This window comes from Hypanus sabinus, chromosome 7, assembly GCF_030144855.1.
Source record: "Hypanus sabinus isolate sHypSab1 chromosome 7, sHypSab1.hap1, whole genome shotgun sequence".
NCBI classification, from domain to species: Eukaryota; Metazoa; Chordata; class Chondrichthyes; order Myliobatiformes; family Dasyatidae; genus Hypanus; species Hypanus sabinus.
The window spans coordinates 20,785,033-20,800,294 of NC_082712.1; the positions used below are offsets into that span (position 1 = coordinate 20,785,033).

General features: G+C 45.5%; 1 protein-coding gene across 1 annotated transcript in view; it reads right to left on the reverse strand.

Moving 5' to 3' along the window:
• Positions 1–14,402: 14,402 nt before the first annotated feature.
• Positions 14,403–15,262, reverse strand: part of LOC132396292 (15-hydroxyprostaglandin dehydrogenase [NAD(+)]-like) — a 77,646-nt gene continuing 76,786 nt past the window's right edge. Inside the window, exon 7 of the mRNA XM_059973819.1 lies at positions 14,403–14,999. Coding sequence (XP_059829802.1) covers positions 14,891–14,999 — 109 coding nt within the window. The 3' untranslated portion in view covers positions 14,403–14,890. The remainder of the gene's footprint in view (positions 15,000–15,262) is intronic.

A 15,262-nucleotide genomic window follows, 5' to 3' on the forward strand; every position in this document is an offset into this window, starting at 1 on the left:
CTGAAAGGACAACAGTCCTTGTTTGTTTAAATGTTGTAAATGCAGCTTTTAGGTCTGTCAGGAATACTGGCTCTGAAAAAAAAAACCGAGAATTATTAAGCAAACATTTATTGCATTTCTCAGCAAATCACAAGCACAAGAGATTCTGCAGCTGCTGGGTATCCAGAGTAATATACAAAATGCTGTAGGAACTCAACAGGTCAGGCATGCCGCATCTGCAGTGAGGAATTAAAGTCAACACTTCAGACCAAGACCTTTCACAGATCAGATCCTGATGAAGATTCTCGGCCTGAAATGCTGTACCTTTATTCCTCTTCATAGACGCCGATTAACCTGTTGAGTTCCTCCAGCATTTTATTTGTGTTGATTTGAATTTTCAGCGCATTGGCTGAAATTAATCAGTTCACCAGGAGATGGCAGCACAGGCTCAATGTTTCATGACAACATCCAGCCCGCAGATCTGCTTTATTCTGTCACAATGAAATTTGTCTTTAGGGACGGGAAAGCAGGCATTGCTAGTTATGATCTAATCTCAATGTCTGAAGACCCCTAGCACAAAAATTTAGGAAGTTTTAATTTGAAAGCAGTCCAATGGATGTTGGAGTTACAAGAATGGCAATCCCAGCACAGCAACTGAGGAATTTGAATTGAACCATTTAACAAGATCATGACAGACCTTTGACCTCAGAATCATGTTTGGACACAAATCCCATATTTGGTATTGGCGTTGGTATTGATCCGTGTACCACTTTAGAGCCAAAAGCTTTTGGTATGCGTGCTATCCAGGCACAACAGACCATATATAACTACATGGAAGTAGTTAAAAGAAAACAAAATGCAGAATATATTTGACCATAAAACCAAATTCTATAAGATGCAAAAATGGAATTAAGTCATTTAGCCCATAAAGTCTGCTCTGTTATTTAATCATCGCTGAGTTTTTTTTCTCAACCCCAATCTCCTGCCTTCTTCCCATAACAACCCACATACCAATCAAGAACCTATCAATCTCTGCCTTAGATACATCCAATGACAGCCTCCACTTCCCCATGTGACAACAAATTCCACAGATTTACCTAACAAAAGTTTTTCTCTCGCTGAAGAAATTCTTCCTCAGCTCCCTGTGCCCTTGGATCCTGAAGGAGACACCCTTTCCGCGTCCACTCTATCCATGTCTTTCTGTGCTCAGTAAGTGTCAGTCCTGTGTTCATCCTAATAAACTCCATCGAGTACAGACCCTCATGTGTCATGGCTTCCAACCTACTGGAGTCAGAGAGAAAATACAGTCCAGGCAGACAAAAGAGGTGCAAAGGCCTTGGAGAGGTTGGCTGAGAAATCAAGTGCTCACCAATTCATCTTTTGGTGCATTCAGGAGCCTGAAAACAGTGGGATAGAAACGACTCTTGAGCCTGTTAGTTGAGAGTCTCAGGATTTACTATCCCCTGCCCAGAGGGAGGGGGAGAAGAGAGAATGTCTAGGGTGTGAGGGATCCTTGATCAGGCTTGTTGCTTTCCTGAGGCAGCAGAGCGTGTAGATGCACTCAGAGGCTGGTTTGTGTCGTGGACTGAGCTGTTTCCACAACTCTCTGCAATTCCTTGCAGTCTTGGGCAGAGCATTGACTTAGAAAAGTCAGACCGTGCATATCATGGTACATCAAAGTTCGAAGTAAATTTATTATCAAAGTGCATATATGGCATTTTATACTACCCTGAGATTCATTTTCTTATGGGCATTCACAGTGAGTACAAAGACACATAATAGAAGCAACGAAAAAGTGCACATAGCAAAGACAGACAAACAGCTTCTTCAACAGGCAGGCTAAATAAGGTGAATGTAGCCGGCAGACCTCATATCCAGTTGAGATAGAGACAAGCCTGTCCTAGCACGTGAAGTCTGCTCCAACAATCTGGGTGGGTGAGGTCTACAGTGAGGTCCAACAGCCAGGATGGAGGATGGAAGGCTTTGTGGACGGTGAAGGGCATGACAAGGCACAGACAACATCATGGTCATCAACTTTAACCAAGGACAACAAACTTCAAATACAGAAAGAGATAAAACAAAATAACAACAATAAATGGTGGTGGGTTTCTGTCATGACAGGAAACCTGCGCCGGAGAGATTTTAACTTGGAAAAGCCATTGCACAGGGACAGTTCTACTCTCTCAACCTTGGAAGCCTGGGTCCAGTGGTACGAAAAAGCGTAACGACTGGGGTCTTCCTTGGTTGCAGTGGAATGATCATGACGTCTTCTATGCTCTGTCATACCCTTCGCTGTCCCGTGACCGTCGGCAGAGCTGCCTTCCTGACTATTGGATCTCACTGTAGATCGCATTCACCCAACCCGTCAGAGTAACAACCAGTGTGAGAAAGAAGACAAATCATCATAAATTAATAATACTGAAAACATGAGTTGTAGAGTCCTTGAAAGTGATTCTATAGGTTGTGGAGTCAACTCAGTGTGGAGGTTCAAAGGTTCAACGATTCAGAGGTTCATTTATTATTGAAGTACACAACTCTAAAATTCTTCTTCTCCAGGTAGCCAAGAAAGAGAAAAACAGCAACACAATCACCCCCCCCCCCCAAATCCATCCTCCCCATAAAAAATGAACATAAACGAAACAGGTACATCCCCCTCCCTAGCACATAAAGAAAACAAGAAAGATCGGGTGAAAAACACCGAATATAAAAACTATAAGACTGGGAAAAAATCCATATCCAAAAAATGCAAATAAACCTAGGTAACATTCTCCAGGCCCAACATCAGGCTTTTCCCTCTCTGTAGCAGAGCGATACCACCAGCGTCTAAAAGGCAGTCGCCCCTCTCCGTAGAAGAGCATTCCCACCTGTGATCAAAAGGCAGTCTTGCCTTTCCATAGCAGAGCGATCCCACCATCAATCAAAAGGCAGGCAGCCAGGGCTCATCTTCTCCATTTGCCTCGATGCTTCGATCTCCCTTGTCACTTTAGTAGGCGAACAGTGGAAGCTTTAATCGGTGAAGTGGACTTCGGCTCGTGTCCTGCACCCTTCTCATTACGAAATTCGCTCATGCTGCCTCTGCCTGCTGAGATCCTCTTGGAGACTGTGGAGAATTGAAACAGCCAAAAGATCTCCAAACTGCAAATCACAAGCTTAAAGGTAGAAGACATTATCTATGCTGGTTCAGGAGCCTGATGACATGTGCCTGGAATACACTCTCTGGGGATAGTGGTAGAGCCTGATATAATAGGGGCACTTGGAACTCTCAAATAGGCACATGGGTATAAGAGAACTGGAGGGTTATGAGCTGTGTAGGAGTGAAGGGTTAGATTGATTGAGGAATAGGTTTATATAGGTCAGTACAGCGTTGTTCTGTTCTGTATTCTTCAATGCTTTGTGTTCTAATAAAAAGTAGATTAGTGAATGTAACTGAACAGCTGATGGTCAGCGTGTGTGCTGGAGGCATGTTGTGGTGCTCTTCACTTTAAAAGCTGGAGTGAAATGGTTGCGGAATGAAAAGGATCACTCTCTCCAATGATAACTGAACAGAATCAGAATCAAGTTTAATACCACGGACATACAGTATGTTGCAAAATTTATTGTTCTGCAGCAGCATTACAGTGCAATATGAAACAGTGGTTTGCATAGGACTGTATTTGTCAACCTGGAGTGGAGGGTGAGTTTGTAAATCTGCTAGGAGCAAAGGATGTTGGAAATGATGTGAGTGGAGCGCCATGGGAGGAGTGTGAGACAGGTGGCAGAGAAAGAGTGCCAGGAGTGCGGGCAGGGGTTGGTGGGGGTGCAAACACACCCGGCCCTAAGACATCAGGCAAGATTATTTGATTCCAAACAATTGGTTTATTGATCATTACAGAATGTCTCTGGTGCTTCCCACTCTCTCCCCTTTCCTTTCCCCTTTTCCCAATCATGATTCCCCTCTCCCTGATTCCTTCCACTCTCAGTTCACAAGTGAGACCCATATCATAATCACGTTTATCATCACTTACATATGCCATGAAATTAGTACTTTTTTGTAGCAGTACAGTACAATACATAAAATTACTACAGTACTGTGCAAATGTACTGTGACATCTTTAGGGAGTGGTGTCTCAGAAAGGCAGTGTCCATTATTAGGGACATCCAGCACCCAGGACATGCCCTTTTCTCACTGTTACCATCAGGTAGGAGGTACAGAAGCCTGAAGGCACACACTCAGCGATTCAGGAACACCCTCTGCCATCTGATTCCTGAGAGGACATTGAACTCATGAACACTACCTCACTTTTTAAATATTTCTGCTTTTTGCACGCTTTTATCTATTCAATATATGTATACTGTAATTGATTTACTTATGTATTATTATTGTATTTATTTTTTCTCTTCTATATTATGTATTGCATTGAACTGCTGCTACTATTTTAACAAATTTCATGCCACATGCTGATGGTAGTAAACCTGATTCTGACTCTGATCTGGATGTATTATGCACCCTATATCATGGCAAGCATTTGGTCCATAATGACAGACAAAGAAGCTCATTAGCTGTGGTGAACTATGTGCCTGTCGGGACACGCCCCCTGCTGACTGCTCCTGTGGCTCCTCCCACAGGCCCCTGTATAAAGGAGATCTGAGGCCTGACGCTCGGCCTCAGTCTCCAGGACATTGTATGATAGACACTCACTCCTGGTTCCTTCTTCCAGTCAATAAAAGCCGATATCTCGCCTATGTCTCAGTGCGAGTTATTGATGGTGCATCATTAGCTCAACAACCATTTTATTGTGATAAACGCAAAATAGACAGCGCACCAGGACCCGGAGAGAGAATCCACTCAGTCTCATACAGACAGGAGAGGTAACCATCACACACAACCACAAATACACAGGTGAATAATTGTATAACCCAGCCTAAAATGTAAGTATAAATGAACTGGAACTTCCCACCATAATCTCACAAAAGCACTTTAACACAAGAACAATAAACAGTGCTGGTCATTAGAAGTGCAGTAGCGGGGTGGGGTGGGGGTGTGTGGGAGAGAGAGAGAGAGAGAGAGAGAGAGAGAGAGAGAGAGAGAGAGAGAGAGAGAGAGAGAGAGAGAGAGAGAGAGAGAGAGAGAGACTTTTGCACAGTACTGAATATATAGATATAGTGAGATATTTTGAATTCAATAAATAGCTCAAAAAGAGAGCCGAAAATAGTGTGGTAGTATTTATGGGTGAGTTCATTGTCCATTCACAAAAGATTCTAAAAGATTGAGTGTGTGGCTTCACTCTCCTGTACCTCCTCTCTGATGGTACAGGAGACTGAAGCAATGAGGAGAGGGCATTTGCTGGGTAATGGAGGTCTTCAACGAAGGATGCCACCTTTTAGAGGCATCGCTTTTTGAAGGTGTCCTCAATGCTGGGGAGGCTAGCGCCTCTGATAGAGCTGGCTGAGTTTGCCACCCTCTGCAGCTTTTAGCTTTTTCCCCACAAAGAACGAATTGCCAGGGCTTGGAGTTGGGGGGGGGGTGGAGAGAGGGTGTTTGCTGAAGCAGCCCATCAACATGAGCTCAAGAAAGAAGAGACTGTTTTGCAGAGATAAGGAATGAAGGGGTTTTTTGAGAAACTGGTTAGGCGTGATGAGGAATGACAGTGTAGCAGCCTCTCCCCACGCCCAGGAGCTCCTATCTGCCTGCTCACTGTCAGAGAAATCACCACTTGGTGACTGGAGTGGCTGAGTAATCACTTTATTAATGGGCACTGTCACTCTAATGGCCAGCAGTGGAATGATTAGAGTCACCAAAGATGTGCTAAATCTATGGCTACAATATACATCTCTCAATAATAGCGTCTCCTCCAGGCCAGTACAATGGTCCCGAGGGTAAGTTGGTCAGGAGTATTCAGCCTCGTGCTGGCGTGTCCGCTATTGCAAGCTGTCGAAACCTCTCTGTTTTCCTCTCTAGACCTGTTCTGCCTCTTGCACAGAGATTCCAGCGTCATCAGTGGCCCATTTGCTCTGTCTGAAACACTGCTGATAACCTGCTGGCTGGGAGCACTGAGAAATCGTCACTGGTTGCTGATGTGTGTTGAGATAGGGTGCAAAGCTTTTGTCTGCCTACCATCCAGACGGATCATTCTAATCAGCAGGGTAGCACAAAGGGCAAATAAATACTGCAGAATGTAGAGTATTGCCAGGCAGAATATAGGGTTGAAAAGTGTATGGTCACGCACTTTGGTAGAAGGAATAAGGCCACAGCCTATTTCCTAAACAGAGAAAATTCAGAAATCAGAAGTGCAAAGGTTCCTGGGCGTCCTCGTGAAGGATTCCCTAAAGGTTAGCTTGCAGGATGAGTCAGTGGTAAAGAATGTAATCTTAGCATTCATTTTGAGAGGACTAGAACATAGGAGCCAGGATGTGATGCTGAGGCTTTATAAGGCATTGATCAGACCATACTTGGAGTATCATGAGCAGTTCTGGGCCCCATTTTTCAGAAACAATATGTTGGTATTGGAGAGGACCGAGAGCAGGTTCATGAGAATGATTCCAGGAATGAAAAGATTAACATTTGTGGAGTTCTATGGCTCTGGGCCTGTACTCGCTGGTGTTTAGAAGAATGAGGTTGGAGCTTACTGAAACCTATCCAATATTGTTTGGCCAAAATAGAGTGGATGTGGAGAGGATGTTTCCTATAGTGGGGGAGTCTAGGACCAGATGACACAGATAGAGTGGATGTGGAGAGGATGTTTCCTATAGTGGGGGTGTTTAGGACCAGAGGACACAGATAGAGTGGATGTGGAGAGGGTGTTTCCTATAGCGGGGGAGTCTAGGACCAGAGGACACAGATAGAGTGGATGTGGAGAGGATGTTTCCTATAGTGGGGGAGTCTAGGACCAGCGGACACAGATAGAGTGGATGTGGAGAGGATGTTTCCTATAGTGGGGGAGTCTAGGGCCAGAGGACACAGATAGAGTGGATGTGGAGAGGATGTTTCCTATAGTGGGAGAGTGTAGGACCAGAGGGCACAGATAGAGTGGATGCGGAGAGGATGTTTCCTATAGTGGGGGAGTCTAGGACCAGAGGACACAGATAGAGTGGATGCGGAGAGGGTGTTTCCTATAGTGGGGGAGTCTAGGACCAGAGGACACAGATAGAGTGGATGTGGAGAGGATGTTTCCTATAGTGGGAGAGTGTAGGATCAGAGGGCACAGATAGAGTGGATGCGGAGAGGATGTTTCCTATAGTGGGGGAGTCTAGGACCAGAGGACACAGATAGAGTGGATGCGGAGAGGGTGTTTCCTATAGTGGGGGAGTCTAGGATTAGAGGACACAGATAGAGTGGATGCGGAGAGGATGTTTCCTATAGTGGGGGAGTCTAGGACCAGAGGACACAGATAGAGTGGATGCGGAGAGGATGTTTCCTATAGTGGGAGAGTGTAGGACCAGAGGGCACAGATAGAGTGGATGCGGAGAGGATGTTTCCTATAGTGGGGGAGTCTAGGACCAGAGGACACAGATAGAGTGGATGCGGAGAGGGAGTTTCCTATAGTGGGGGAGTCTAGGACCAGAGGACACAGATAGAGTGGATGTGGAGAGGGTGTTTCCTATAGTGGGGGAGTCTAGGATTAGAGGACACAGATAGAGTGGATGTGGAGAGGATGTTTCCTATAGTGGGAGAGTGTAGGACCAGAGGGCACAGATAGAGTGGATGCGGAGAGGATGTTTCCTATAGTGGGGGAGTCTAGGACCAGAGGACACAGATAGAGTGGATGCGGAGAGGGTGTTTCCTATAGTGGGGGAGTCTAGGACCAGAGGACACAGATAGAGTGGATGTGGAGAGGGTGTTTCCTATAGTGGGGGAGTCTAGGATTAGAGGACACAGATAGAGTGGATGCGGAGAGGATGTTTCCTATAGTGGGGGAGTCTAGGACCAGAGGACACAGATAGAGTGGATGTGGAGAGGATGTTTCCTATAGTGGGAGAGTGTAGGATCAGAGGGCACAGATAGAGTGGATGCGGAGAGGATGTTTCCTATAGTGGGGGAGTCTAGGACCAGAGGACACAGATAGAGTGGATGCGGAGAGGGTGTTTCCTATAGTGGGGGAGTCTAGGACCAGAGGACACAGATAGAGTGGATGCAGAGAGGGTGTTTCCTATAGTGGGGGAGTCTAGGATTAGAGGACACAGATAGAGTGGATGCGGAGAGGATGTTTCCTATAGTGGGGGAGTCTAGGACCAGAGGACACAGATAGAGTGGATGCGGAGAGGATGTTTCCTATAGTGGGAGAGTGTAGGACCAGAGGGCACAGATAGAGTGGATGCGGAGAGGATGTTTCCTATAGTGGGGGAGTCTAGGACCAGAGGACACAGATAGAGTGGATGCGGAGAGGGTGTTTCCTATAGTGGGGGAGTCTAGGACCAGAGGACACAGATAGAGTGGATGTGGAGAGGGTGTTTCCTATAGTGCGGGAGTCTAGGATTAGAGGACACAGATAGAGTGGATGCGGAGAGGATGTTTCCTATAGTGGGGGAGTCTAGGATTAGAGGACACAGATAGAGTGGATGCGGAGAGGGTGTTTCCTATAGTGGGGGAGTCTAGGATTAGAGGACACAGATAGAGTGGATGCGGAGAGGGTGTTTCCTATAGTGGGGGAGTCTAGGACCAGAGGACACAGATAGAGTGGATGCGGAGAGGGTGTTTCCTATAGTGGGGGAGTCTAGGACCAGAGGACACAGATAGAGTGGATGCGGAGAGGGTGTTTCCTATAGTGGGGGAGTCTAGGACCAGAGGACACAGATAGAGTGGATGCGGAGAGGGTGTTTCCTATAGTGGGGGAGTCTAGGATTAGAGGACACAGATAGAGTGGATGCGGAGAGGATGTTTCCTATAGTGGGGGAGTCTAGGATTAGAGGACACAGATAGAGTGGATGCGGAGAGGCTGTTTCCTATAGTGGGGGAGTCTAGGATTAGAGGACACAGATAGAGTGGATGCGGAGAGGGTGTTTCCTATTGTGGGGGAGTCTAGGATTAGAGGACACAGATAGAGTGGATGCGGAGAGGGTGTTTCCTATAGTGGGGGAGTCTAGGACCTGTGGACACAGATAGAGTGGATGTGGAGAGGGTGTTTCCTATAGTGGGGGAGTCTAGGACCAGAGGACACAGATAGAGTGGATGCGGAGAGGGTGTTTCCTATAGTGGGGGAGTCTAGGACCAGAGGACACAGATAAAGTGGATGCGGAGAGGGTGTTTCCTATAGGGGGGGAGTCTAGGACCAGAGGACACAGATAGAGTGGATGTGGAGAGGGTGTTTCCTATAGTGGGGGAGTCTAGGACCAGAGGACACAGATAGAGTGGATGTGGAGAGGGTGTTTCCTATAGTGGGGAGTCTAGGACCAGAGGACACAGATAGAGTGGATGCGGAGAGGATGTTTCCTATAGTGGGGGAGTCTAGGACCAGAGGACACAGATAGAGTGGATGCGGAGAGGATGTTTCCTATAGTGGGGGAGTCTAGGACCAGAGGACACAGATAGAGTGGATGTGGAGAGGGTGTTTCCTATAGTGGGGAGTCTAGGACCAGAGGACACAGATAGAGTGGATGCGGAGAGGATGTTTCCTATAGTGGGGGAGTCTAGGACCAGAGGACACAGATAGAGTGGATGCGGAGAGGATGTTTCCTATAGTGGGGGAGTCTAGGACCAGAGAACACAGATAGAGTGGCTGTGGAGAGGGTGTTTCCTATAGTGGGGGAGTCTAGGACCAGAGGACACAGATAGAGTGGATGTGAAGAGGGTGTTTCCTATAGCGGGGGAGTCTAGGACCAGAGGACACAGATAGAGTGGATGTGGAGAGGGTGTTTCCTATAGCGGGGAAGTCTAGGACCAGAGGACACAGATAGAGTGGATGTGGAGAGGGTGTTTCCTATAGTGGGGAGTCTAGGACCAGTGGACACAGATAGAGTGGATGTGGAGAGGGTGTTTCCTATAGTGGGGGAGTCTAGGACCAGAGGACACAGATAGAGTGGATGTGAAGAGGGTGTTTTCTATAGCGGGGGAGTCTAGGACCAGAGGACACAGATAGAGTGGATGTGGAGAGGGTGTTTCCTATAGCGGGGAAGTCTAGGACCAGAGGACACAGATAGAGTGGATGTGGAGAGGGTGTTTCCTATAGTGGGGAGTCTAGGACCAGAGGACACAGATAGAGTGGATGTGGAGAGGGTGTTTCCTATAGCGGGGAGTCTAGGACCAGAGGACACAGATAGAGTGGATGCGGAGAGGATGTTTCCTATAGTGGGGGAGTCTAGGACCAGAGGACACAGATAGAGTGGATGCGGAGAGGATGTTTCCTATAGTGGGGGAGTCTAGGACCAGAGGACACAGATAGAGTGGATGTGGAGAGGGTGTTTCCTATAGTGGGGAGTCTAGGACCAGAGGACACAGCTAGAGTGGATGCGGAGAGGATGTTTCCTATAGTGGGGGAGTCTAGGACCAGAGGACACAGATAGAGTGGATGCGGAGAGGATGTTTCCTATAGTGGGGGAGTCTAGGACCAGAGGACACAGATAGAGTGGCTGTGGAGAGGGTGTTTCCTATAGTGGGGGAGTCTAGGACCAGAGGACACAGATAGAGTGGATGTGAAGAGGGTGTTTCCTATAGCGGGGGAGTCTAGGACCAGAGGACACAGATAGAGTGGATGTGGAGAGGGTGTTTCCTATAGCGGGGAAGTCTAGGACCAGAGGACACAGATAGAGTGGATGTGGAGAGGGTGTTTCCTATAGTGGGGAGTCTAGGACCAGTGGACACAGATAGAGTGGATGTGGAGAGGGTGTTTCCTATAGTGGGGGAGTCTAGGACTAGAGGACACAGATAGAGTTGATGTGAAGAGGGTGTTTCCTATAGCGGGGGAGTCTAGGACCAGAGGACACAGATAGAGTGGATGTGGAGAGGGTGTTTCCTATAGCGGGGAAGTCTAGGACCAGAGGACACAGATAGAGTGGATGTGGAGAGGGTGTTTCCTATAGTGGGGAGTCTAGGACCAGAGGACACAGATAGAGTGGATGTGGAGAGGGTGTTTCCTATAGTGGGGAGTCTAGGACCAGAGGACACAGATAGAGTGGATGCGGAGAGGATGTTTCCTATAGTGGGGGAGTCTAGGACCAGAGGACACAGATAGAGTGGATGTGGAGAGGGTGTTTCCTATAGCGGGGAAGTCTAGGACCAGAGAGAACACAGTCCCTTTAGAACAGAGACAAGAGACAAGGAGGAATTTCTTTAGCCAAAGGGTGGTGAATTCATTGCCACAGATGGTTGTGGTGGCCAAGTTTTGGCCCTTTATCTGAGAAATGATGTGCAGCATCTGAGACGGTAATGGTTCCAGGAATGAACAGGTTAACATATGAGGAGGGTTTGATGTTTCTGGGCCTGTACTCACTGGAATTTAGAAGACTGAGGGGCAATCTCATTGAAACCTATTTAGAGTATATGTGGAGAGGATGCTTCCTCAGGCCATTGGGTATATTTAAAGTGTAATTTGGTAGGCTCTTGATAGTAAGGGCATTAAACATTATGGGGAGAGGACAGGAGAATGAAGTTCAGAGGAATCATACAGTACCTTGAAAAAGTATTCTATTTTCACATTTTACCTTCTCATTTTGTGAAATTAACATATTTTGAAATGGGATTTTTGGGAGAATTTAAATACATTGTACAGATGTCAAATCAAAAGTAAAATTCCAAAACCTGTCAACAATTCACTAAAAATTAAAATCCAAAATTATGAGGCTGAAAAAACATTCATCCTTTGTAATTATTACACTAACTTTCCTCATGTGCAGTAGACATTATTACCTAACCAACTCACCCAATTTGTTGATGTAGAAAATTGAGGATCACCTGTTTTTAATGAATTCATAAGAACAAGCACACCCTATCTCTGTCAGGTCCAACAGTATGGCAGATTTTCAACAGATCAAATCACAAATTAAGACCAAAGATCATTCTATACAAGTCAGGAAAATTCCAATAGAGAAGTGACAATCTGGGGAAGGGTCAAAGAGCATCTTAAAGGCACTGAACACACTTCAGAGCTTAGTGCAGGCCGTCCTGGAGCCACAGTCACACTGCGTAGGTCCAGCAGCCCCTCTAAACTTAGCTGCTGGAAAAGAATAGTATTTGTAAGAGAGGCCACTGTGACGTCAAGCCACTCTGAATGAGTTACATACAGTGGCTGCAACTGGAGGTGAAACTCATTGCTCTAAGGCCTTGCACAAAAAAGGGTATTTATGGAAAAGTGGCAAGGAAGAAGCCTTGTCCGTTAGGACTTTGCAAAGCATCACTTAAAAGATACTGTAAAGATGTGGAAGAAGGTCTTGTGGTCAGATGAGACTAAAGTGGAACTTCTTGGCCTCAACCTTTAATGGTATGTGAGGCGTCAGTCTAATACTGCGCATTGGCCAGGTAATGCTATCTCTGCTATAAAGTGTGGTGGAGATAGCACCATGCTATGGGGATGCTTTTCAGCAGCAGGGACTGAAAATCTGGTCAGGATTGATGGGAAGATGAATGCTGCTAAATACAGAGAGATCTCTGCGAGCCTCTGCCAGAAAGCTCAAACTGGGGAGGAAGCTCATCTTTCAGCAGGACCCAAAGCACACTGCCAGAGCAACCAGGGAGTTGCTTCAAATGAAGAAAATTGATGTCCTTGAGTGGCCCAGTCAGAGCCTTGACTTAACCCGATCAAACATCTCTGGCAAGAACTCAAGGTTGCTGTCCACCACCATGCCCCAAACAACTTGGCACAGCTTGAGTAATTTTGCAAGGAGGAATGGACAAATCTTGCTCCATCACATTGTGTAAAGCTAATAGAGACTTATCCAAAAAGATTTCTGGCTGTAATAGCTGTGAGAGTCGGTTCAACTATGTACTGAGCAAAGGGGGTGAATACTTTTGAACTGCTGACATTTCAGGTTTCAAATTTTTAGTTTTTCATGTTTTACAATTTTCTGGTTTTAGACTGTACTGTGAAAAAAGGAGCATGTGATTCACAAATCAAAAATCTCAGTTAAATTGATCCCTGGTTGTAATACACATTTATGTGAACAAAGGATTGGGGGCTGAATCCTTTCCCAAAGTACTGTAAATTAGCCATGACGGAATGGTGGAGTAAACTTGATGGGCCGAATGGCCTATTTCTCTCCAGTGTCTTATATTCTTATGGTCTTCATTGATCCCAGAAAAAGAATAATATCAACGCCTTGTGAGATGTTAAGATGCAGCTGGGGCAGAATATAAAATGGAGATTGACTACAAAAGACGTCTAGACATTGGAGATCTTGTAGCTTTTAATAATTGTATAACAAGATGTTACAATAGCTTTGCCTTTGAATTCAGAGTACATTTTAATTATAAAATCCCACACCTGCAAATGGAAGCGTTCAGCAATAACTCATAGATTATCCCTATTTTCCCCTATTCTGGTGTTTGGTCTGAACAGCAGCTGAACCTCTTGGCCATGTCTGCATGCTTTTGTACATTGAGTTGCTGGCACATCATAGTCTGATTAGATATTTGCATTAATGAGCAGTTGTACCTAATGAAGTGGCCACTGAGTGTAGGGCCACAATCGTAGAGCCATAGAGAGATACAGCACAGAATCAGGCCTTTCCACCGAGTCTGCACCATTTAGTGTAATCCTGCATCATCCCACGTCCTCAGCATCTCCCACCAGATAATATATTTTAAAACATGAGGGATAGAGAGTATGGGACAATTCTTTCTAAATATGCATTGAATGCATCTTGTTTTAGTTATTTATTTTTATTGAGATACAGCAAGGAGTAGGTCCCACTGGCCTTTCGAGCCGTGCCGCCCAAGAGCCCCCCGATTTAATCTTAGCCTAATCACAGGACAATTTACAATGATCAATTAACCTACTAACCGGTACATCTTTCGACTCTGGGAGGAAACCCATGCGGTCATGAGGAGAACTTACAAATTCCTTACAGGCAGCAGCGGGAACTGAACTTGGGTCGCCGGTGTTGTAAGGCGTTGTGCTAATTGCTACGCTATTGTTCGTTCATTGAAAGCCCATACAAATTAGGACTCTCTAGGTGCAGCGAGCACATTCACGCCAAAAAATATTTTAAATACTGCAGTTTCTTGGGATCTAAAACAAAATTAGAAATTTCTAGCCAGCAGATCTGGCAACATACTAGGTTTGAGAAACACTTCAGATCAGAACTGCAATATTGCACAGCAGTCTAACCGATCAATATAACCTGAGGTACCTGAGTACTCAGCAGGCCAGGCATCTACCATTTGTGTGTGTTCCTATTTCCAGCACCTGCCGAGTCCCTTGTGCTTATCTTTAAGAAATGTTTTTACAAAACAATATCTTTGGCATAGTTATAGTGTAGGAAGTCTTAAATAGTTTAAAAACATGAAGAAGTTATGGATTAAGCGACCGCAGGGAAGCCTTTCTTTATAGAAAAATACAGCCACATTATCTTTCTCTCATACTGGATTGGTTGAGCCTTGATTAGACAAATGGCCTTATTGTGGATTTCAAATCTCCCCATTTTGTCTGTACTTGGCTGCAATAGTGAGGAATGTGAATTTGGGACTTGTAAAGAAAACTTTGCAAATAGACATATGTTGCCAATGGGTAAATGAGTTCAAAGTTCTCCTGCCTTTTCTTTTGTCCATTATGCCACCGGCATTTGGGGCAGCAATGAATTTCTCTATCTCTGGCAGCATTCACAGTTTCCTTCATCATGTCAGTAGCTTTCTCTTGGTTTACTGACAATCATGCAAGTTCTGGTTGGAGACTTAGGAATACTGTCAAACACAGAGATAGGATTCTTCATTGCTGTTTCTATAACAGTTTTGTTTCACTATTCAGGGTTGTTAGCCATGAGCTGAACTTTCCTGCTGCCTGGAGTTCTAAAAATTTTCAAAGTGAATGCCCCTGGATTTTGTAATTCTCATTGCTGCTCCGTTTAAGCTGTCATCTTCAACCAGTTGTATAAAGCCATCAGCCACGAACGATGGCCTGTAACACATGATATTGGTAAGAAAGATAATGTTAGCAAAGCCAGACAGTTCATGAAATGACTTTATCATAAGGCCTTTGACAAGATAAATTAATGTGATTATAACCAAAAACCAGCCATAGTTCAATCACTAAAGCTGAGCCTAATGTTCTGCCAAGGGATCATTCCTGTGATGGGGAACATCTGTATGTGACTTTGTTTAACATAGGGAGGCTGATGTGCTCTCTGACAGATTGGCATAAGGGTCTATTAGTGTGGCATG